General features: G+C 40.5%; 1 protein-coding gene across 2 annotated transcripts in view; it reads left to right on the forward strand.

Annotated features, from left to right (window-relative positions):
• The window catches only part of DOK5 (docking protein 5), a 114,390-nt gene that overhangs the window by 31,520 nt on the left and 56,506 nt on the right, over positions 1-26,364 (forward strand). Inside the window, exons 1-3 of one of the 2 annotated variants that reach the window (XM_072110671.1) lie at positions 10,651-11,194; positions 12,528-14,647; positions 24,211-24,318. In XM_072110671.1, coding sequence (XP_071966772.1) covers positions 14,630-14,647; positions 24,211-24,318 — 126 coding nt within the window. In that variant the 5' untranslated portion in view covers positions 10,651-11,194; positions 12,528-14,629. Of the gene's footprint in view, positions 1-10,650; positions 11,195-12,527; positions 14,648-24,210; positions 24,319-26,364 lie in introns of those variants that run through there. The other variant, XM_072110670.1, reaches the window with a different exon arrangement.

Consider the following 26,364-nt stretch of genomic DNA (forward strand, 5'->3'; position numbering starts at 1 on the left):
CATTTCTGTGCTACGGCTTAGCAGGACGGGGTGTTGCACCTGACTGCAGCCTTCCAACAAGACAATGATCCTAAGCACAAAGTTAAAATTACAAAGCAGTTGCTTCAGAACAACTCTGTGACCATTCTTGACTGGTGCAGCCAGAACCTTGACCTAAGCCCAATTGAGCAAATATGGAGAGACTGGAAAATGTCTGCCACCAACGTTCACCATCCAACCTAAGGGAACTGGAGAAGATATGCAAGTTACAATGGCAGAGGATCCCCAAATCCAGGTATAAAAAACTTGTTGCATCATTACCAAGAAGACTCATGGCAGTACTAGCTCAAAAGGAACTTCTACGGGTCTGAATATTTATGACCATGTGATATTTCAGTTCTTCTTGTTTAATAAATTAGCAGTTTGTTTTCTGTCAAGATGGGGAGCAGAGTGCACATTAACCCCTTCCCGCCGAAGCCCTTTTTTGTTTTTGCATTTTTTCCTCCCTACCTTCAAAAACCTACAGTATAACTTTTTTATTTTACCATGTACAGAGCTGTGTGATGACTTGTTTTCCGTGTAACAAATTGCACTTCAAAATGCTGATATTTAATATTCCATGCCGTGTACTGGGAAGCAGGAAAAAAAATTCTAAATGCAGCGAAATTGGTGAAAAAATGCATTTGCGCTGTTTTCTTGTGCATTTGGATTTTACGTATTTCACTGTGTGCCCCAAATTACATAAATACTTTATTCTTTGGGTCAGTACGATACTTTGGTGTATGTAGCTGTGGGAGGTGTCATTTTCTGCAACTTTAGTTGAAGTTTGCAATGCTACCATTTTTAGGATTGTACAACCTTTTGAACACTTTTTATAGAAAAACAGGTAATAAAGTGCCATTCTTGACTTTGGGCGCTATTTTCTGTTACGAGATTAAACGCAGTTAAAAACGTTATTATCTTTTGATAGATGGGGCATTTTTGGATGCGGCAATATCCTTATGTGTTTAAGATTTTTTTTTTTATTTTTTTTTTTACTATTTTTCATGCTCCCTAGGGTACTTTAACCCTAGGTTGTATGATCGATCCTATTATATACTGCCATACTATATGTTGGCAACATATGGAGATTTTCCTCCTCATTCATTACAGCACATTGTAATGAAAGGGTTAAAACGAGACAGCCTCGGGTCTTTAGAAGACCCAAGGCTGTCATGGTGATGGATCCCTGCTCCCTGATGACATCACGGGGAGCAACGATCTTCGCCAAGATAACAGCGCCCATGCGCCGCCATTTTTTTTAATCCTCTGGCAGCTTTGCCAGCGTCGATCAGCAGGTTTACACAGTGCTAGCACCCACCACGGGTGTTACCGGTAAGCCTTTGTTGCAAACTGAGGCAAAGACTTACCAGCTATGTGACATACTAACTGGTAAGCGGTTAATCAGCAAAAAAAGAACTTTTTTGATCTTACCAATTGGCTGCAAAGAGCCAAGGGATCTGTATATTTTACGCACCCACTGTTATAATACCTTTTGGTGAATGAAACTTACAATAAATATGAGACTAATAACTCCCAGTAATGGCAGCTTGGATTTGCTTCATAAATAATCATAAAAAACACATGAAAAATTATTTCTGTTATCTTGACCATATTGGCATTTTTGACATTATCCAGATATATAGATATAAATTTGTTTATAGAGACATTTGTATCTTTACAGAAGCTTCAGCTGCAAAGGAGACACAGTTGCCCGGATACTCTGAATCTTCACACTGAAAACAACAAAAAAATGTCTCACAGAATTTGAGATACTGTATATTTTCTCTTGCTTTTCTAATAAGACAAATATTACATTCTTTGCATTTTGCCGCTATATCTGTATATATACATTTTTTTTTAAGTTTAGATGTTGATTTTTATCTGAAATTCATTGGAGTACTTTTATTTAGTTGGATTATGTAATTTAATTGTGACTATCCCTGAGAATGGCATGCCTTTATGTTATCTCAAGAGAGTCACCATACCTGGTACCAGTCTTTCTATTAATTGACAGTGCAGCCTCCCTGACAGTATACTTAGAGTTTTTAGGAGAGTATAGCAAGATGCACAATAATTATTAGTGCCCTCCCAGTGCTGGTACCAGAGTTGGTACCGAACCAGTAAAAATAAGTTTTTGTTTGTTATTTAAATTAGCATTTTTGGTGTATTAAAGACAGGGACCTGGCTCAAGTAAGGCTTGGTACATACAGTAAAACTGCACTCGGCCAGTTTAAAGAAGTTTTGAAAACCTCTTTGTTTTCAACTTGTGCAGGTTTTGTTTTGGATCTGGCCCCATGGTAAGTTCTTTTATCATGCTTTGATGTGAAGTGATAAACGATGTGATGATCAAGGGAGTCACAGTTAGGCACTCAAGTAGCAATATGAGAGACATTAGCAGCTTATTGTCATGTGCAAGGACATCCTGTGGCAGAGATTGAAACTGTAGTATTGCAGTACATAGCAGGCACGATCAGACTAGTACACTAGGGGGGCTAACAAAGGAAAAGAACGTTTTTAAAAATTAATAAAAACCTAAAAGTTCAAATCACCCCCTTTTTAATCGGAAAACAGAAAAACAAAAGGGCCTAGTCGTTAAGGGGTTAATGGTATATTTTATTTAATGGCACATACTTGGATTGGGTTAAAGTTAAAAGTGAGGTGCCAAAGAGTCAGCTTTGGGCCTACTTACTTATAAATTGTTTTATTCATGACCTCATTGAGGGTTTACAAATTTTCAATATTTTCAGAAGATAGTATGCTCTGTAAAGAAATTAATACAGAGGTAGATAGTATAAAATTATAGAGGGATTTGTGGAAGTTGGAGGACTGGGTGGAAAAATAGCTAATAAAGATAACATTTTAAGTTATACATCTCGGCCATATAAACAGAAAGTGCAATTGTGTTCTAAACAATCAATTACTTGGTAAACCTGCAGCAGAAAAAGACTTATTGGAGAATGGTGAACTTAAAGGGGTATTCCCATTTGGGCTTTTACATTTCATTTTATTCATATATGTATAAATATGCCATATGTAAACATTTCTTCAATTGGATGTTATTAAAAAAAAAATTTCCTGTGTGAAGATAATTTCTCATAAATGTAGTCACATGGTCCCTTAGAAACGAAATAGCTTCCTCTGATACGACCAACTCACATTTTGGCAGTGGTGGCCAGACATGCGCTATTGAGTCCTGCCTGACTATGTGGCTTCACCGTTCATTACCACAGGACAGATGTGGGACAAGCAGTAACTCGCGGACATTTCATATACAAAAACTTTGATTCTTTGTGCAATCCCTCCAGCAGAGGTGGTCATATCCGAGGAGTAAGTCTTGTTTATAAGGGACCATACGACTACATTTATGAGAAATTATCTTCACATAGGAACATTTTTTTTTAATAACATCGAATTGAAGAAATGTTTTTATATGGCAGATTAATGAAACAGAATGTGAATGCCCAGTCGAGAATACCTCTTTAAGCCTAGTGACCAGTGCCAAGCAACTGCAAATAAGGTAAATGAAATTATGGAATATTGTCAAGAACCTGTCAGAACCTGACCAGCATAGAGCGCAACTACAACCACTAATCCTGCAAGGTTCCTACTGACTAGGGCCCTGCCTACAGCAGATACACCACCCTGATAGGGTTGAGCCCATTATCAGGAACCTGCCAACGGACCCTGAGCCTACAAGGTGAGAGAGAAAACTTTGGCAGCTGTTTAATTGTACAGCAGCCAGGTAATGTGTAGCCAGGTAAAGGAAGTACAATGTGGGCAGTACGAGGATCTCTCCTAAGATCTTTTTATACCTAGGCCTGTGACAAGGCCAAGGGGACATCCTCTTTACCCAGAACAGAGATGGTTCTACCATTGCCATAGAAGGGGGACATCCTCTACACCTGGAGAGAAACAGTTTTACCATCACCATAGACAAAGATTCTTTATTGTAAGAGCAGTGGTACTATGGAACTCTCTGTCACAGGAGGTTGTTATAGTGAATACTATGTACATGTTCAACAGAGGCCTGGATGTACGTGGCGAACTCAATAATAAACTGGACTGGATAGTAACTTACATGTGAGATTCCCCTCCTGATATTTACAGCCTGATATTTAAACTGAATCCTTTATGTTGTTTTTATCAATTCGGATAATTTATGACCACAAGATTAAACCTTTTATCCTGGAAACATCTTATAAGAGATAAAAACAGGGAATCCAGATCTGTACAACAACCAAGCAGAGCTTTAAGAAACATCAGTGTGGGGGAGGACAGTAAGAAACAGCTTGTAGGACAAATATAGCAAATACAATATAACCCACAAAATGCTGTATATTAAGTTCACATTTAAAGGGAACCTGTCACCTGGAGACCCATTTTTAGCTCTCCCCCAGTCCTCACAGAGCATAGTACATACACTGCCAAAGTGTTTTTGTATTTTGTATTTTAACTTTTTTTGGGGGGTGTTCACCGTATAGCCTAATAATCATGTTATCTTTATTCGTATTATTCAATTCGATTACATTGATACCACACTTGAATATTATTTTTACTAAATTTGCCAAATAAAACCCTAATATGGAAAAAATCTATAATTTGTTAATCGCCATCTTCCAAGTGGCATAACATTTTTGGTATTTTGGCTACGTTGATGCTGGTTGATGGCTTGTTTTTGCGGGACATGTTGTACTTTGCAACTGTATCATTATGGAGTACATATGTTTTTTTATCACTTTTTAATGTATTTTTTGGGATTAAATAGGTAAAAATCATAATTTTTTAAAATTTTTTTACGGCGTTCATTGTGCGGGTTCAATCATTATTTACCTTTTTCTACTTGTTGTTACGGACGTGGTGCTACCATATATGTGGGGTTTGTGTTATGATTTAGACTTTTTGTGCATTATGTGTCTCTTTATATGTTATGGGGCTTATGGGCATTTTTATTGATTTATTAATTTATTTTTTATTGAATAACATTTTTTTTTTACATTTTTACTAGTTCCACCATGGGACATAAACAAGAAATCATCTGATTGCTTGGTCATTTTAATATCCTGCAATACGGATGTACATGCACATGTATAGACTGACACTATGGGGGATATTTAACATACGCTGGCGCAGCGTATGATCGCCCCGCCGCTGCAAATTCGCAACCCGATACATCAAGAGGCATCTGCCTCGTGATTTATCGGGCTGCTAGCAGCGCAGCGTTTATCCTACGCCAGGCAGGGCCTGGCGTAGAAAAAGCCGCAGCCGGCGACTTTGCACGTATGAAAAGTCGCCAGCAGCAGCGAGTGCGCAGACGCGGGGACAGTAACGCCCCGCACCGGCCCACTCCCGTCTGACCGCGTCCCCCGCTCGGCCGGCCGCGCCCCCCCCCCCCTTCACGCCACACTGGTGTGAAGGTGGCGGATTGGGGAAAATAATCGCAAAAGCTAGCAAAAAAGCTAGCATTTGCGATTATTTCAGGGCCTCTGCGCCACTGGCGGTGCGCAGAGGTCCTGATAAATATGCCCCAAAGCCTTTAACCTCTTAACGACCTGGCCTTTTTAGTTTATTGACTTCCATTTTTCACTCCCCACCTTCAAAAATCTATAACTTTTTTATTTTTCCACGTAAAGACATTTGTTATGGCTTGTTTTCTCCATAACAAATTGCACTTCATAGTGATGGTATTTAATTTTCCATGTCTTGTACTGGGAAGCAGGAAAAACATTCCAAATACAGTGAAATTGGTGATAAAATGCATTTGTGCTGTTTTCTTGTGCGTTTGGATTTTATGGCTTTCACTGTGTGCCCCACTGACATGTCTACTTTATTCTTTGGGTCTGTGCAATTACGGGGATACCAAATTTGTATAGGTTTTATAAAGTTTTCATACATTTACAAAAATTATTATAATAATTTATTATAATTTTTTAAAAACTTTTTTATTTTTACTATTTTTCAGACTCCCTAATGTACTTCAACCATAGGTTGTCTGATTTATTCCTCCACATTCATTACAATGTGCTGGTACATTGTAAGGAAAGGGTTAAAACAAGACAGGCTCGGGTCTTCAGAAGACCCGAGGCTGTCATGGCGACGGATGGCCGCTCCCTGATGATGTCACGGGGATCAACGATCCTCAGCAAGATGGCGGCGCCCATAAGTCTTTGCTGCAATATGCGCGTCGGTAAGGGGTTAAGATGATGTCATAGATGCCCTCTTAATGGCACTGCCTGCAAACTGCACAACCTTATTTTGAACCTCTGAAAACTTCCATTTTAGGAGATGTGCAGAGACAAAAAAAATGTGAATTAACCTTGCTGGCATAAGATAATTCAGGACAGTCTATTTCTGCAAAGTGTTTCATATTTCTTTTGGGTGTTTGTTCTGGATTCGGCCGGTGGCATAGAAAACTATCATAAATTAGACATTCAGTAAAACCTGTGACAAGACCAAAGTGGATATTTTCCGGATGAGATTCTGGTCAACTAGCCCTTAGGATTTGTTCTGAAGGAGCTGTTCCTCTTGGTGTCTTGGTTCAGAAGATATAGCTGTTTCAAATGTTCCTGTAGATGTAGATGACCCTGGGGAAGCATGACCGATTGGCACGATAAAGCGAAGTTCACAGGGGGTAAGTCCCCTAGTGAAACGGGGGAAAAAAAGAAACGTTAAATAAAGTTTTTTAAAAATGAATAACAATTAAAAATGAAAAGAATCACCTATTCCCTATTTATAATTATATTTTTTGTTAAAATAATAAATAATAAAACCCAACCCACAGAATTGGTATTGTTGTGTCCATAGTTACCTTGGCCAAGCAGATATTACATCATGATACCTGAATTGTGAAGGGTAATTCAAAATTGCAATTTTAGTGCTTTCTACCTCCCAAAAAAATGTAATAGAAAGTTATCAAAAAGTCAGATTTTCCAGATCTATTGATATAATGGTACCAATCTAGCTTTTACCTTTTCCCACAATAAACAAACTTTACTAAACCTCTTTTGATTGAGGAATAAAAAAGTTAAAGCACTCAGAATATGCGACACATAAGCAAATGTGCTTTCCTTAAAAAGTTGTTTTTATTTGCTATAGTAGTAAAATATAAGAAAAACCTGTACATGGTGTCTCCTAATCCTACTAACCTACAGAATAATTTTCTCATGGTTTTTATACTGTACGGTGAAGCTGTTTTATTCTGTTCCGCTGCAGGAAAGAGTTAATAAATTTGAATCATTATGCTATTTTTACCATAAAAATTTCACATTGGAAAATACAACTCTTACCACAAAAACAAGCCCTCATATGCCCAAGTCAGATTAAAAAATAAAAAAGTTAACGTTTTTGGAATTTGAGCAGAGAAAAACAAAAAATAAGGGCTGTGTCCTAAAGGCCAATTAAGGCCTTAGGGTGGTTTCATACTGTGTGTTCTTGGACAGTTCTTGGTGCTTTTTTTTTTTTTTAATGCTTTTAAGTGGAATGATCTACATAATATTATAACAGTTGTCTGGTTTGGATATTTGAAGCTCACCTTATATTCAAATACTATCTATTTCGCAGTTGATGTGTATACAGGGAGGGAGGGAGAGGAAGCAAATTGTAGGAGGAGAGAGGGAAGGAAAAAAACTACTGCTTATTACTCCACTTAGTCTGAGAAGTAGGAGGAGGAGGACCATATTTTTCTGGAATGTATCGACTCTGTGGAAGCTCAAGGCTAGGGCACGTTCGTGTGCGTATGTAGTATTCATAATGTCGATTACTTCCGAAAATGGGGGGCAATTGGGTTGCCTCCAATGTCGGGTGATTACAAATTTGGAAGCAATCAGTAACTGGCCTATCACTGGCCTCTGGTTTGGTTTCAACGATCTCAGTCCTATCAGTAAGAGAGCTGTTTTGGGTGTCAGAACATATGGTCTAAGAAGTAAGGAGGATATTAGTGATCCTGTTTGCTCCCATAGGGGGGTAATTTTTTCACACCTCCACAAAATATGGAGGAGTGATCCCAGCTTATCACATTCTCTCCAACATTTAGGTGAAGAGGTTGGGAACATGAGATGTAAACGGGATAAGGTGTAGTACCACCTTAAAACTGTTTTTATAGCTGCCTCTTGAAATTGGGTGCACCTGAAAATGTCATATATGTCTTTAAGAGCATTTTTCCATTCTATATCTGTAATTTGTGTATTGAGATCTCTGCTCCAGTTCTCCATTGGTTTATTTTGGGTCAGGAGTGTTTTATCATCCAGGGTGTTATATATCTTCGATATTCTTTATTTGTCCATATTTTCAGGAGTTCATGGATGGGGAAAATGTCGAGAGTGATGTGATAAAGTCATTTATTCTATGTACCGATAGAAACTCTGAATCTGGTCTTTGGAATCTTGTCTTAAGCTGTAGCATTTCTACCTTGCGTGTGTCTGGTTTTATGTCATATATAGAGGTTATTCCTTTAGCTTTCCACTGCTTTAAATTTAGGTCACTTATTTGTTCTTCAAGAAAGGCAAGTGGTATGTCAATGGCAATTTTGTTGTGTCTTTTGTTCTGGACCTGTATGCCGCCCAGCTTTTGTCTGAAGCCTGTATCATGTGTAAGTCTGAGTGAGGGGTTTTAAGTTCCAAAAGCCCGATATCAGTCTCAACTTTAACGATGTGGTATCGGTAAGGGCAAGTTCCAGCCAGACCCAAGCCTTATCTGTGTTTGAATTCCACCAGGGCGATAATTGATCTATTATGCACATTTTAATAGTCCTCTAGGTTGGGGACTCCCAATCCTCCCCCCAGTCTATGTTTTGTGAGAATATGTGTAGCTTTTCTCGGTTTCCTTCCCTGCCATGTAAATTTAGATATTTGTTTTTTGGTTTGAGTAAAAAAGGTAGGATGCTTGGGAGAGTACGGAAGTCATACAGGTATTTTGGTATTATCATCATTTTGTATAGTGCGATTCTCCCAAACCAAGAGGTAATGTGGTGCGCATAATCGTCTAATTCTTTGGTTGTTTTTGTTAGGAGTGCCGGGAAGTTTTGCTTAAGAAGATCTGTAGTGGGATACGCTAATTTGACACCCAAATAGTCAATAGCATTAGTACGCCAGTCTAAGTTAAACTTTTGTTGTAACTCGTGACGTCCTTTGTCGATAAGGAGATAGGGAGAACTTGCGTTTTGGAAGAGTTTAGTTTATAAAAGGATATTTTCCCGAAATTTTTTAGCAAGTTTAGTGAGTATTTAGCGAGGAGTTTGTATGCATAAGAATCACATTGTCTGCAAAAAGTGCAAGTTTATGTTTTTCTTTTCCTACTTCTATACCCTCTATCTGTTCGTTAGATCTAATTGCTTCCGCTAATGGCTTGATAGATCGGTTAAAAAATATGGGGGAGAGAGGGCATCCCTAGTCAATTGAAAGGATTTTGATAGGACTCCGTTGACTAGCACTTGAGCACTTGGATTTGAATATAGCGCTTTTATAGCCGAGCAGATTTGACCAACCCAAACCTTTCAAGGGCCGAGAAGGCGTACGACCAATTCACTCGGTCAAACACCTTCTCGGCGTCGACCGTCACAAATACCGACGGCATCTGCTTTTTTTCACAGTGTTGCATCAAGGATATCACCCTGCGAGTGTTGTCAGGGGCTTGTCTCCCCGGAGTAAAGCCTGTTTAATCGTCCTTGATGAGAACTGGGGCTACCTTCATCAGGCGGTTTGCCAATATCTTGGGATACAATTTAACATCTCCATTTAGGAGAGAAATGGGTCTGTAATTAGGAATTTCCTGCAGATTTTTGCCCGGTTTGGGGGATGGTCGTGATTGTGGCTCTTAGCATATCTAATGGAAAACTACTTCCCTAATGGCTTTATTGAAGATGGTCTCTAGGTGTGGGGCTAAAATACTTGCATATTTCTGGTAATACTCGTTGGCGAAACCGTCAGGTCCCGGTGCTTTATTGTTAGGGTTGGGTAACACAGAAGACAGGGGATAGTGTGCCCTGAGCTTGCCACAACCTCTGTCCCTTCCTATACCCCCCCCCCACGCTAAACCGTGGGGCGACTACTTGAAGACTCGAAATACACTGGATAAGTGTGGGAAGGGAAGAACAGACTGCCAAACATAAAACACAAAAGAATGGTAAACTAGCCGGGGTCACAACGAGTGGGTACGTCAAGAACACAGTCAGAAGGCAAAACATCAATGTCAAAAACTAGCCGAGGTCACAACAATACAGATACAGATACTGAGCAAGACAACCTAATGCAGCAAGCGAGTGATGAAGGGATTTCAAACACTGGCACAGGTGACTAGTGAAGCTGCAATTTATGCAGCCAGAACTCCACCTCCAGAACCTGATAGGAGCTGGACAGCTTCTGGGAATTAACCCCTCATGGTGCAGAACAACCAGGCAGCATGCAGAGATACCACAAGTCCCAGCAGTTCCGAACACAACTCCTAGACAGCGCGAGATCTTAGCAGCCGCTGCCCGGGATGAGAGGTGGAGTCTGCGGTCGGAGAACGCTGCTGGCACCACCGGAAGTCCCAGCATTCTCCCTAGCAAACCTGACATTTATGTTTGGGCAATTTTTTAATCGTCAGGATAATTTCTGAAATCGTAATCGGGTCATTAAGCATCTGTAGCTGTGTAATGGAAAACCAAAATGGAGTCAAAGATACAACATGTCTTCTCTATAAAAGACAGTTCATGTAACCTTATTTCAACTATGAATGAACCCAAGTTGCAACATAGCTTGTTTTTCATTTGACACTGTTATGTATCACATATTTCTTGTATGCGTTCAACTCCTGGGATGCTTTCCAGTGGAAATTGGCCACTTCCATGGGAAACTATACCATTAGGAGGATGATGAGAAACACATGTGCATACACATGTTTTTCCACATAGTTTGGTGACGCAGACATAGGGTATAAAAACTTGGGACTATCACCTAGCGGCAGACTTACAGAATAGAATTGAAAGCTAGCTATATACCGTTGCAGTTTGTATCTCTGTGGGACGCCTGGAGAACAAACTTGATGTTACCTGTCAATACCTGTCATTCTACTGCTTGGTGATAGTCCGTGAAGATCCCTACATGCCGGAAGGTCATCAATGATGCTGGACAGTGTTGTAAGTTGATAAAGCCCGTGAAGATTTGTGTGCCGGAGCTCATCAATGAAAGTTGACAGTGTTGTGAGTATTACATTTTATTTAACTCTTTATGTACTTTTGTATTGCAATAAACCTTTTAAATATTGTTGATTGTGTCATTTTTCTTGTTCTATAACACGAAATCCAAAGAACCTGTTTCTCTTTGCAACACATTTTTGGCGTAGATGCGGCAGGATTTCTATTTATAGAATTAAGAGAAATGATCATGAGTAAAATGTTTAAGTGTATTTCGGGTTGGGAGCAGGCTCCTTACTCAACTTTAACTACTAAAACTACTGGATTAAGTGAAAACTGGAAGGAACAGTTAACTAATTGTAGCCCGGTAGATGTTATACAGTGTTTAGAAAAATTGCAGATCAGTGAAGGCAATGTGTGGATTTTGATTCCAGAATGCAGGCAGCAGAATGAGGAGAAAATGCTTTTACAGAATCTTGTCAGTGAATTAGAACAGCCGCTGTTAACCCTACAGTCTCAGGAAACTATGCATAGATATCAGCAGCAGATGTTGGCTGACAAAGTGTTTCTGTATAAAAATGTGGCAGAAGAGACATTTGTAAGGGCAGCCCGATATAAGTACAGAAAGCGGCGAGGGAAGATAAAGAAGCACAGGGTGGCTTTGACAGTTTTTTGTGTTGGGATTGATTGTAACCCTTCCCAACTTGATGCCTCAGTGTTCTTTTCTATGGATCAGGACGACTCAGGTGATTCAAAGGGGAATGATGATTGGGAAGATCCCTCTGATACAATCATAGACCCTCCGCAGTTAATTGCCAAACCAATTGTCAGAAGAGAGCAAACAACTCTTCTAAATCATGCCCAAGCTACTAACTTGTTTAAAGAAGTGAAGGCACTGTTATCCGATTACAAGGCTCAGGAGAAAGGGGGGGTTGTTTTGGGAAAATTCTTCCCAGGAGTTATATGACTGACAGATTACCCAAGCCCACGGTGTAGAAGTGTAGAATGCCTGACCCCATGTAAATTTGTTAATTGATTAAAGACACAAAAATTATTGAAATGTATTTGCATAAGTAGATACGGGGAAGAGGCTACACTTATTTATGGCAATCCAAGTAAACACTCTGGGCAAAAAGTGACTATTACAGTGCTTGGTATCAGAAAATCATATGCACTTAAACAAAAATCTGGCTAAAAATAGGAAATCTTCCTGTCAAATAGTAGTGTTTTATTGTACTAATTGTTAATTGTTCTAGTCCCAGTCCCTGAATATATTATATAGATATATTTTAAATTGGTTGCAGCTGCCTGACAGGACGTTTGCTTTTGAAGTAAAATTTGTGAAAATTAATCCAGTTGTGATAGGAAAATTAAACATGAAACTTGTTGAAATCCCTAGAGCTACAAAAACAATCCATGTGAAGTAATACAGAATCCCAGGGGGAACTCAAGATATAATCCTGGGACAATCCAGCTTGAGTTTACGTGGTGTACAGGCTCGGATCCCAATAAATCCTCATCGGATGTCTTGTGGTGCTGCTATTGTGAGCCCTATAAAGCCCCCAGCTGGTCCGAGAACAACCTAAGTCGAGGAGCAAGAGAGTGGGAGAGAGATCTATGGAAAACGAAGGAGAACATGTGGCTGCACCTAGCTCGAGTACTGAATGTGACAGACTTTTGCCTGAAAAATGTATATTCCAGCAATATCCTGGAAACTTGTTTGGTCGCTGTACCAACTCCTGTTGCAGTATGGACTCAACTGCTACGCATACAGTTAAATGATACAGAATTAACGGAAAATGATTTACTTATGCATGCGGACTGGATAAGTCCTTATTATGTTTGTTTGAACTGCCCCACTTATAGTGATTTAGAAGAAAATATGATCAGAATATCAACTGGGGCTATAACTGATGCAGAATTATGCTTTGAATTTACATGTGACAAAACACACATTCCAGCTTGTAATAAATTTTTTCAGCACACCCCTGCACAACCACCAGAACACACTGATGAGCAGGGACAAAGCGCTGAACAAAATGAATCCACAAATGCACACACTGCACCAAAGGCAGTGGTACAGAAAAGTTTTCCAAAAATTTGTGATAGAACTGACCAGGATTGTCACCTTCTAAGAGCTGGACGGCGAATGCAGTGTAACAGAACAATGATTGTCCCATCATTAGACTCACATGTACCCCTGCCCCCAGGTTGGGTTTTAGCTTGTAGCAATAACAGTTATACTTATTTACCTGCCAATGTGACCGGAGGTCTATGTGCATTATCCCGGTTAACCTTAACTATGGTTCCTCCACCACCTGAGCATGCCTTACGTATATCACTTGAGCATGTTCTGAGAAAGAGAGACACTATACAACTGCCCGAAGACTGTTATTATGATGTAACCCTCCTGTCAGCAGCAGAATATATAAGTCTGGCTGTATCACTACTAGGAGTGCCCGGCCTAGCTGTAAATAATCAAAGAACACTAGCACACATGGCTTGCTTTATGATAAGAAATATAAATATCACTAGTGCTATTATAGAGGATATTTTGCTAGATTTACATTCATATAAGAAGGCTATATTACAAAATAGAGCCGCTATAGATTACCTGTTACTCAAACACGGTCACGGATGTGAAAGTTTTGCAGGACTGTGTTGCTTTAATTTATCTGATCATTCAGAAGATGTTCATGGTAAATTACAGCAACTGCATGAAATGATTACCCATATAAAACAAGATGTAAATCAAGGGTGGTGGGATTGGCTATTAGCCTTCCTACCAGATTTTGGATATCTCCGACAAATTGTCGGAATTATAATTTGCATAATAGCTCTCTTAATTATAAGTTGCTGTTGTCTCCAATGCATTCCATCCTTATGTGCTATGTTCAAACCCACTAAGCGCCAGCATATAAAGGTAGCTTATGGTGCATATAAGGTGACCTGACCTGTCTAGGGTGGAATGTAATGGAAAACCAAAATGGAGTCAAAGATACAACATGTCTTCTCTATAAAAGACAGTTCATGTAACCTTATTTCAACTATGAATGAACCCAAGTTGCAACATAGCTTGTTTTTCATTTGACACTGTTATGTATCACATATTTCTTGTATGCGTTCAACTCCTGGGATGCTTTCCAGTGGAAATTGGCCACTTCCATGGGAAACTATACCATTAGGAGGATGATGAGAAACACATGTGCATACACATGTTTTTCCACATAGTTTGGTGACGCAGACATAGGGTATAAAAACTTGGGACTATCACCTAGCGGCAGACTTACAGAATAGAATTGAAAGCTAGCTATATACCGTTGCAGTTTGTATCTCTGTGGGACGCCTGGAGAACAAACTTGATGTTACCTGTCAATACCTGTCATTCTACTGCTTGGTGATAGTCCGTGAAGATCCCTACATGCCGGAAGGTCATCAATGATGCTGGACAGTGTTGTAAGTTGATAAAGCCCGTGAAGATTTGTGTGCCGGAGCTCATCAATGAAAGTTGACAGTGTTGTGAGTATTACATTTTATTTAACTCTTTATGTACTTTTGTATTGCAATAAACCTTTTAAATATTGTTGATTGTGTCATTTTTCTTGTTCTATAACACGAAATCCAAAGAACCTGTTTCTCTTTGCAACACAAGCTGTGAAGGGGATAGTCTGGGCAGGTCCACACCATTGAGGTGAACCCATGTCAGGGTTTTTCCCCAGGTTATATAATGAGCTATAGAATACTTGAAAGGCGTTAGCTATCCCTCTTGGTGAGAGGATTTTCTCTCTTGTTGTAGGGTGATATACACTGGATTTTTTATCTTTTTGACTTTAGAGGCTAATAAATTTCCCGTCTTGTTGTCATGCGAGTAGTAGTTTATCTTTAGTCTTTTAAGATTCCTCTCATATTTTTATAGTAGTATATTCCGGAGATGCTCTCTCTCTTTTTTTAATCTTTCCGCTGTGGTTGAGTTAAATGTTTTTTTGTTTTCTGCTTCTAATGTACGGATGATTTCCATAGTCTTATCTATCTCAGGTCTGAGATAAGGGCCCTAACATACACCTAGTGAGACGCCCACATCGTAAAGTCATCTAGTTCCTTCATCGAGTTGAGGAGATAATAGTCATTTATGTATTGTTTGATGGTATTAGCGTGGTGTACGTTGGCCAGAAGTGATTTGTCGAGTCTCCATATGTAGTCACTATTTTTTGGGTGTTGGTCGGTTAAGGTTATGGACGTCAGGGAATGGTCAGACCATGTAATTTCACCTATAGATGCGTCTGTAATTCTGTCCAATAGGTCCTTGTCTGCCATGAACAAGTCGATTCTAGAATATGATTCGTGACGGGATGAGAAGTATGTGAAGTCTTTCTCGTTTGCATGATACACTCTCCAGATCTCAAACATTAAATTCTCTGAAATGATCTGATCTAGTCTGATGTTCGTGTTGGGGTTGTGTGACGTTGTATCGATTGCCGGTACTGGAGGAGCATTAAAATCTCCACAAATAAGTAGATTACCGCTCTGCGCTTTCCTCGCTGCCTTCATCACTTTTCGGGTAAATCTCAGCTGATGCTTGTTTGGGGCGTAGATATTAACTAGAGTGAGATCGATGTTATTGATAGTACATGTTACAATAATAAATCTACTCTGCGGATTTATTATTTGAGCATTCCGACTTCTCATGCATTATCAGGAAAGTCCAAGGTTTTCAGTAGCTCGAGGCCATCTTCTGGGGAGTGCACCACATGGATTTTGTCTTCATAGGTGACCAGTAGCTTGATTGGGAATCCCCATCTGTAAGGAATTGCATACTTGCGCAGAAGCGTAGTCAGCGGCTGAAATCCTCTTCTGGCTTGTAGTGTGGCTGCCGACAGATCTGCATAAAGCTTGACCATGTTGTATGGAGTCGGGAGACTTGGAAGTTTTCTTGAAAATGCCAGCAGTTGATCCTTGGTATGATAGAAGCAATAACGTGCAAGCACATCTCTGGGCGTTGTATCCGGCAGATTTTTTGGCTTGGGAACTCTATTGGCTCATAATCCAGCAGTTTTGGTAGACAGCTTTTCGCTAGTTGTGTTACGTATTCTTCCGTCTGTTACGGTCCTCATAGTCCACTAACTTCATTGGCATTTGGGACACCTTTCCCTCTAGTGCTTGGTGCCATCGGCTAGGTTGTTAAAATCAGAGGCGTATTCCGCCATCTTTGATTCTACATGTGACACCTGCTCTTGAATTTCAGCTATATTAGACTGGAGGGGGCTTATTAGCTTTAGCAGATTGTAGGTTAGTGAGGATCTTAAAGCTTCCAACATATCTTTAAGTAAGTGTTCTGTTACCGTTTTATCCGATGTTTGAAACGCAGCAAAGGCATCTGCTTCATCATCATGTGTGTCCTCCTCCCTGTTCCCCCCTCCAGCTTCCCACGGTTTTGCCCTTGGATTTAGCTGCAGCTTTTGGCGCTGTTTCACTGGGCTCCCCAATGGTGTCTGGGAGGGAGATAGATCTCCTTCGGTGTTTTGTGAGGTCCTAGGGTCCTGTGAGCGGATCACTTTCGTGGAGCGGTAATTTTTGCCCTGCTTCAGGGTTCTGGACGCCATGTTCTCTGCTGTGGACGATGGTGAGTCCGACCACTTAGCAGGCACCTCAAAGTCAAGGTTTATGGGCACCGCGGGGATCTCTCCTACCTTAATCGGTGTCTCAATGTTTTTCTGTGTGGAGTACGTTGTCGCTCTGCTGCCGGAACTGTCTTCCAGCTTGTCTGCCGCCTTCACTCTTTTGGCGCCAACGCCATGTTTTCTGTGGCTAGCAGTGGTTGGGAAATATTGCGGAATTCGTCTATATGACAGGTTGGTGACTTCACCCCTCTTTCCCATATGCTCAGGAGAGTAAGTGTAACACTTACGGGGTGCTTTGAGTTGCTGCAGAGGGGTGAGAGCGGTGGAATGCTGCTCAGCTATCGGAGCTAATGCTTCATGCAGCCATCTTCATCGGAGGCCAAACCCCCCCTCCGGTGCGTTTTTAAACTCACCAAAAACGCATGCATTTTTGCATGCTTACCATGCGTTTGGCTGGTTTGAATCAATTTCTCTTCATTTGTGGAAGTTTTAAGCATCTGTGAAAATGTTAATATAGGATTCAAACCAGCCAAACGCATGGTAAACATGCAAAAACGCATGTGTTTTCAGTGCATTTATAAACACACCATGAACTGTCCAAGAACGTATTGTGTGACAGCACACTTAAGGTGTTTCGCATTCAGTGCTAAATGTGGGGCATATACTGGTATACCATTGGTAACCAGCACATGGTGATTTGCATGTACACAATGCAAAACACCAGGTGCTTGTTGCCGATCGCATTCGTTTCACTGGAAATGCAGATGTGATCGGGCTGAATCCCCCGGCATTTGCTTTGCGTTTGTTAATGCAATGCAAACGGCCAATGTGAACGTACTAGGCTAAGGTGTTTGTATGGTGTCTGGTATCCACATTTTTTTTTATAAAAGTCTCAATTTTTTTTGCGTAAAAAAGTCTCAAAGCGGTTGTTTGTTTCTATCAGTCTAGTTTGCCAGCCTAAACTAAACAAGCTTTTGTGCAGATGGCCATTATAACTAACCTGAGTCTAAACAGCTGGATTCATTAGATAAATAATAGGAATCCATCCTTAACCTGTGCACCATGAGTTGTGGTGTAAATAAGCTGTGGTCTCTTCCATAGCTACTTCCTATTTACACATTGGGGCAGATTTACTTACCCGGTCCATTCGCGATCCAGCGGCGCGTTCTCTGTGCTGGATTCGGTTCTGGCTGCTGCGCTGAAAAGCATCGGAACGCGCTGGAGTTCACCGGCTCGGGCTGAGTGAAGGTAAGTGCAAGCTCCACGACAGATTTTTAGTTTTAAATATGGCGGTTTTTCCGAATCCGTCGGGTTTTCGTTCGGCCACACCCCCACGATTTCCGTCACGTGCATGCCTGCGCCGATGCGCCACAATCCAATCACATGCGCCAAAATCCCGGGGCAATTAAGGGGAAATCGGCGCAAATCGGAAATATTCAGGTAACACGAATAATAACGCGAATCGGGCCCTTAGCAAATGACCCCCAATATTGTAATTAATCGTTATAGTGACAAATTCATAGTCCCTTTGCATATCATACAGTAGGTGCCATTTCATTAGTCTGGTGACCCTGGTTAAGATTTTGCACAGGGATGCTGCTTCATTCATTATAAATTCCATAGTAATGCTGATAATCTTTATTGATTGTTTGAAGCATCAACCAATACCAAACAGAATCCTGACCCTAAAGCCAGGTATGAAGAGAGTGCAACATCATCTCACTGATCAACTACTATTGATCCACTCCACCCGTGTAATGTACTTGGAGCATTACTAGTCACATGACCTGCACACAGTTCAATATCCCCTGCAGTAGATCCTTAATTAAACTGTGTTGTGTAAGGATCAAAATGATTGTAAATAAAAATGAGTCCTTTAACCCCTTAACGCTCTGCGCCGTAGCTCTACGGCGCAGAGGTATAAGGGATGTATGAAGAGGGCTCACGGGCTGAGTCCTCTTCATACAAAGGTGGGGGTTTTTGCATATTGCACAAAACCCCCACCGCTAATAACCGCGGTCGGTGCTTGCACCGATCGCAGCTATTAACCCCTACAACGCCGCCGGCAAAGTCGCCGGCGGCGTTTAAAAGACGGCGGCGCGTGGGCGCCGCCATCTTTTTTCCGATCGCCACGCCCCCGAACGTCATCGGGGGGCGGCGATCGGTTGCCATGGTAGCCTCGTGTCTTCTTTTGACACGAGGCTATCTGGCAGCTGCAGATTCGTTACAATGAGCCAGTGGCTCATTGTAATGAATGTGCTGCAAAAATGCCATATATTGCAATACAGAAGTATTGCAGTATATGGTAGCAGCGATCTGACCATCTAGGGTTAATGTTCCCTAGATGGTCTAAAAGATAGTGAAAAAAAAAATAAAAAAAAAAGTTTAAAAAATAAAAAAAATTAATAAAATATTAAAAGTTCAAATCACCCCCCTTTCCCTAGAACGGATATAAAACATAATAAACAGTAAAAATCACAAACATATTAGGTATCGCCGCGTCCCAAAATGCCCGATCTATCAAAATATAAAAACGGTTACAGGCGGCGATGACCTCCGAGGCGGGAAATGGCGCCCAAATGTCCGAAATGCGACTTTTACACCTTTTTACATAACATAAAAAATGAAATAAAAAATGATCAAAATGTCGCACAGACCTCAAAATGGTAGCAATGAAAACGTCGCCTCATTTCGCAAAAAATGACCCCTCACACATCTCTGTGCGCCAAAGTATGAAAAAGTTATTAGCGTCAGAAGATGGCAAAATTTTTTTTTTCTTTTTTGTACACATTCGTTTAATTTTTGAAAATGTATTAAAACACAATAAAACCTATATAAATTTGGTATCACCGCGATCGCACCGAACCAAAGAATAAAGTAGGCATATTATTTGGAGCGAAGAGTGAAAGTCGTAAAAACCGAGCCCACAAGAACGTGACGCACGTGCGGTTTTTTTTCAATTTTTCCACATTTGGAATTTTTTTTCAGCTTCGCAGTACACGGCATGTTAAAATAAATAACATTACGGGAAAGTAAAATTTGTTACGCACAAAATAAGCCCTCACACAGGTCTGTACACAGAAAAATGAAAAAGTTATGGATTTTTGAAGTTGGAGAGCGAGAAATGAGCCGGAAAACCCTCCGTCCTTAAGGGGTTAATATTTAAAGTGATGGTTACATCAATGCAGAATGTATAACACTTATCTGTGTCTGTTATACAATAATGGAGAATTGCTAGAGAGGAAATCTCCCTATTCAATTAAGTTCAAGCAGTTGGGGGAGAGCACTAAACAGAATTGAAATTATACAGAGACAACATTATATTTAGTATGAGAGGAAAGAAACACATGGCCAGCCAAGAGTGATGGCCATTTCAAATAATGTAGTACCTCCTGAATGTATGGTTATTGGGTGTGTCTATAATGTAGATTGGCTTGGAGTATTGACTGAGTTATATAACATGAGATGTTAACATGATCTGCATCGTCTAAAGCCAACAAAATGAAAATATGTGCCTTCTAGAGAAAAAAAAAGGATTATATTATCCCTTGTAACAGGACCAGGGGAAAAGTGTTAAATGGCATGTATAGTGTGTTAACGTCATGTTAAAATTGCATTTTATAAACACAAATGTTAACAGCAATCTACTTAGGCAAATCTCCTTACATCAACCGTTGTATTGTGTTGCAAAACGCAATGAAAAGGCTCTTTCACATTGGAGTTGTTTTTCACATTCGTGGTTCAGTGTGTGCAGTTTGTGAGGTACCACAATCTTCTACAGATTTATCTCTTTTTGATTTGGGGTGTCTTTTAGATGAGGCTACACCTTACAAAAGTGAGCACAAAGCCCAGATGAAAGACATACGGTAATTGGAAAAATAATGCTTCACTTACAGAAAGCCCAAGAGAAATGGAAAGCAAATGTGTAGCAGAAAGTGGCCCTATAAAAGTGGCATAGGTAAATTACTGTCTGCACCAGTTGGGTAAATGCAAGCCCTACCAGATTTATCATGTAAATATGATCAAACCATGCAAGGAATGGGAGGTGTTGGTAGCTGTTAACAATGCTAATAAACTTCATAATGTTTCAAGGGTAACCAAGGTTAAAATTTGTGACACCTTATCATGTTGTCCAATCCAGGTGGTAAAGGAGTTTGTAAAAAGCAACCGAGATGATTTCTGACTTGCCAGGGAAAAAAAATGTGATCGAACAAGAATTCATAACAGAACCAGGGGTCAGAGTTAACCAAAAACCTTACAGATCATGTTACACAAGGTGAAGGGGATTTCAGAAGAAGTGATAAAGATGCTGAAAGTGTGAGTTGTAAAGGAATCACACAGTGAACATTCTAGTCCTATGGTCCTTATCCCAAAATCTCATGGCACCTTGTGTTTTTCTGCAATGAATTTAGGAAACTGAATGTGTTATCAAAGTTTGATGCTTATACCATGCCTTGAGTAGTCAAGTGAATTGATAAGTTGGGTAATGCCACATATGTCACTACCTTAGGCTAAATTCACACTGCCGTGAGCCCGCTGCACCGTAGTACGGCGGGCACACGGCAGCGCGGGGAGAGGAGGAGGAGGTGAGCGCAGCTCACCCCCGCCCCTCTCCATAGAAAGTAATGGCGCACGGCGCCGTAATACGGGGAAAGATAGGACATGTCCTATCTTTCCCCTGGCTACGGAGCGGTACGGTGCCGCACGTGTGCTGCACCGTACCGCTCCCGTACAGGGCCGTGAGCCCATAGGAGTGTATGGGGGACGTATATCGGCCACATATACGTCGGCCGTATATACGTCCCCCATACTGTAGTGTGAATGTAGCCTTAGACTTTACAAAAGGTTACCGGCAAGTACGTTCGACAGAGCAGGCTAAAGAAAAAACAGCCTTTAGTCCCCATGATGGCCATTTTCAATATGTGGTTCTTCCATTTAGGTTGCATGGGGCTCCAGCTATATTCCAGAGGCTGATGGACAGGATTTTAAAACGGCCCCATGTATGTAAATGATAAAACAAGTAAGGGCATTTCTGGGCTTAACTGGATAGTAAAATAGGTTTATTGACAATTTTCTAAGTATTTCGGCTGGTGAATCTTTCCAGAGCCTAAAACAATCTCTTTGTACACAGCAAGTGTTAATATAGCACCAGACTTGCCAAATATTTTGTTGCACAAACAGACACTTCTGATGTTGGCTTAGGAGCTGTGTTGTCACAAGTTAGGAGCGGGAGAAGAACATCCTCTGGTCCACTTCAGTAGAAAGTTGTATAACCATGAAAGAAAGTAAGTATAGAAAGAATGCTTGGCAATGAAGTAGAAGGAGGAGGGAAAACACAGGTGATTCAAAGTGAAATACTTTAGGCCCTTCTACAATGATAAAGTAAGCATTCTTTATTATTAACCCCTTAACGCTCTGCGCCGTAGCTCTACGGCGCAGAGGTATAAGGGATGTATGAAGAGGGCTCACGGGCTGAGTCCTCTTCATACAGAGGTGGGGGTTTTTGCATTTTGCACAAAACCCCCACCGCTAATAACCGCGGTCGGTGCTTGCACCGATCGCGGCTATTAACCCGTCTCTTTGCCGGCGGCGTTTAAAAGACGGCGGTGCGTGGGCGGCGCCATCTTTTTTTCGATCGCCACGCCCCCAAACGTCATCGGGGGGCGGCGATCAGTTACCATGGTAGCCTCGGGTCTTCTTTTGACACGAGGCTACATGGTTCATGCAGGTTCGTTACAATGAGCCAGTGGCTCATTGTAATGTATGACCTGCAAAAATGCCATATATTGCAATACTGTAGTATTGCAGTATATGGTAGGAGCGATCTGACCATCTAGGGTTAATGTACCCTATATGGTCTAAAAAATAGTGAAAAAAAAAAAGAAAAAAAAAGTTTAAAAAATAAAAAAAATTTATAAAATATTAAAAGTTCAAATCACCCCCCTTTCCCTAGAACGGATATAAAACATAACAAACAGTAAAAATCACAGACATATTAGGTATCGCCGCGTCCCAAAATGCCCGATCTATCAAAATATAAAAACGGTTACTGCCGGCGGTGACCTCCGAGGCGGGAAATGGCACCCAAATGTCCAAAATGCGACTTTTACACCTTTTTACATAACATAAAAAATGATCAAAATGGCGCACAGACCTCAAAATGGTAGCAATGAAAACGTCGCCTCATTTTTCAAAAAAAGACCCCTCACACATCTCCGTGCGCCAAAGTATGAAAAAGTTATTAGCGTCAGAAGATGGCAAAATTTTTTTTTCTTTTTTGAAAATGTATTAAAACACAATAAAACCTATATAAATTTGATATCACCGCAATCGCACCAAACCAAAGAATAAAGTAGGCATGTTATATGGAGCGAAGAGTGAAAGTCGTAAAAACTGAGCCCACAAGAACGTGACGCACGTGCGGTTTTTTTTCAATTTTTCCACATTTGGAATTATTTTTCAGCTTCGCAGTACACGTCATGTTAAAATAAATAACATCACGGGAAAGTAAAATTTGTTACGCACAAAATAAGCCCTCACACAGGTCTGTACACGTAAAAATGAAAAAGTTATGGATTTTTGAAGTTGGAGAGCGAGAAATCAGCCGAAAAACCCTCCGTCCTTAAGGGGTTAATACAACGCTTTTCAGCCAGGGACTTTGTCCATCATCAAGTTTAAAAATTTATGATGCGTAAGATATATTTTTGTAAGATGTTTTTCAGCTGAACGCATTGAAGAATTTGGTCACTAAGGGGCTTTCTCTGTTGGCCTAGCCTAATTTTTGCATGGGTCCTCCATGCAGGGAAGAGTGGTTTCCAGCCGGGACCCCACTCTAACAGTCTGGATGAGAATGCTTTCCAATCCAACTTTTAACCTGTTAGATCCTGCAGTCATAGCATCGACCACCGTGATATACGTACCTAGTGAGGGAGGGGGCTCCCTCCTTCGTGCTCCTGACACCCCGCAATGGGACAGTGGGGGACCTAATGAATCCTCGGGTCTATACTCCATCCCTTGGCAGGACCGAACAGTCTGCCTTTCAGCCTATGCAAGTGCATAGGCTGACACTTCTAATGCATTGAAGTGCATTCCTCAAAAGCCAGATACAGATAAAACAATATATAATAAAAAAGTGTAAAAAAAAATCCCAACACATTAGGTATCACCGTCCCAAACTACCCAGTCCATAAAAATCTAAATACGGATATTCCTGTCGGTTACCCCCCTAACATAAAAACGTGCCCACATTTTTTGCCATTTTTCAACACCTCTTGATGCAAAACGTCATCACGTTGTGTGTTATGTCAGATGGGATCAAGAAGATACTCTTTTCACTTTATTGTCTCTCACGCATCTTGATGGACTTAGGTTTGTTTTACACTGTATACAGTAAGTATGAAACTATTTAACATGTTTTATGCTGAGCATTCAACGTGTGACAGGTCTCTGTTTCTCTATCTGCAGATTTATCAGAGGTGTTGGTTGGTATTCAAGAAAGCTTCCAGCAAAGGGCCAAAGAGGCTAGAGAAGTTTTCAGACGAGCGAGCAGCATATTTCCGATGTTACCACAAGGTAAATGTGAAACAACTTTCTGCATGAAGGACATGAACAAGTCATAATTCTTCTCTACGTTGAGGAGTATTCAGGCCGGCTTTAGACAAAGTGGGTAATACTAATAGTCGGACACCAAATAAAACTATTTTATGAAGAATCCCAGTCAATGAGGGGCTCCCTTTAGTCCTGCACAATAATAACCCTTTGTAGTTTAGAAACAGTAGTATGGTAGGGCAATCTGTAATATGGGACTATAGGAGAATTTTATTGGAGATAGACAGATGATAGGTAGATTGATGATAGAAGATAAATATGAAAAATGATATAGATACGTGATAGATTTATTGTTGCATAAATATAAAGGAGATAGATAGATGCAGTAGCAGAGGGATAGATAATATACCGGAGATAGGTAGATAAAAGATATATAGATAAATATATATTCAAGGAAGGCAGCAGCACTCCAGTAGATGAATAAAATCAGGGTGATCTTTATTTCAGATGCGAAGTTTCGGTGTATCCACCAGGGTGATCTTTATTTCAGATGCGAAGTTTCGGTGTATCCACCTTTTTCAAGCATGCTTGAAAAAGGTGGATACACCGAAACGTCGCATCTGAAATAAAGATCACCCTGATTTAATTCATCTACTGGAGTGCTGCTGCCTTCCTTGAATATATTACCGGATCCTTGCCACGGATATACAGATTCTGCACCCAGACAAACAGGTTGTGCTGCCTTGGACTTCTCCCTTTCTAGATAAATATATAGATAGACAAATATATATACATAGGAAATAGACAAATAGATAACTAGACAGATAGATGATGAGCATTTTCATCTGGACATTCAACCAAGGGGTATTAAAAAGGCAATACATCCTATGCCAAACGTTCATGCAGAGGCTCTGGGCAAATGCCCATTTTTCTAGCGCCTATAGCAAGCCCTGGCAGTATTATACTTATTTTTCCTGACATAGAGTCAGTAAATAATGTATATATCCAAGTACATTGGGTGCAGTATTATAGAAGTCCTATAGTTGTACAATATGTATCTCAACCTTGGATTTGTGCTGTGAATTATTTGTAAAATATGCCTAAAAATTGCTAAAGCCAAGTAATAAACATGTCTTTATTGATCATAATTATGATTATTTCATTCCATCAATTCCTAATGTATATTGTGGAGGGGCAATAAATACCTTTGCATACTGAATGACAGTGACAACTAATTTTGCTGTTGCACTTTGCAAAAGTGTTTATCACACATTAGTGAAAGGAGCAAGAATTATGTCACATAATTATGCCCACACAATGTATAGTTGAGTGGCTATGCATACCTACAGCCTTATGCTTCCTGCTATACAAGTTATGTTTGCAGCCATCATCATTAGAGGGGAGTGCAGTAATTAAAGCACATGCAGAATCTGCTTGTGATGATTATTATTGCACTATATTATTGCTGCCCCCAATTACACAAGGGTTGTATCAGATTGATAGGGTGTTTAGAGAGCTCAGTTGTTACCTTTTACTCCCAAACTAAGAGTAAATGGCTTTTGTAAGGGTTATTTTATATTTATCTCGCCCTTAAAGCTGTACAGAAAATGCTGAATGAAGCTTGGTTCTTATGGGCTATAAGCAGAAGAAAAATAAAGTACTCAATTCAAAGGGAATTCTTCATTAGTTTGAACAAGTAAAGCTGCAGACATTGTTACGTAGCAGTCCTAGAAATCTGTGTAATCATAAATTTATGTTTATGTTAGTAGCAGCAGGACTGTGACTGTACATATGCATTTTGGGATTGTAGCTGAACTTGTAGCAGTCTAGTACACTGGTGTGTGAGTGTCAGGATTTGGGATGTGAGGATCCACTGGACCACCGCGGGAGGTGGCACTAGCCAAAACCTGGGACTGGAGTCTAAGTGGCACTTGGTCTTCACCAGAGCCCGTTGCAAAGCGGGATGCGCTTGCAGTGGCAGGGTACCAAAAGGTCATTCCACAGGTTTGACTAGCTCGCAGTGGCAGCCGAGGTCGAGGTACTGGAGACAGTCTTGGGGTCAGGTCCAGG

The sequence above is a fragment of the Engystomops pustulosus genome, chromosome 6 (assembly GCF_040894005.1).
Source record: "Engystomops pustulosus chromosome 6, aEngPut4.maternal, whole genome shotgun sequence".
Taxonomy (NCBI): Eukaryota; Metazoa; Chordata; class Amphibia; order Anura; family Leptodactylidae; genus Engystomops; species Engystomops pustulosus.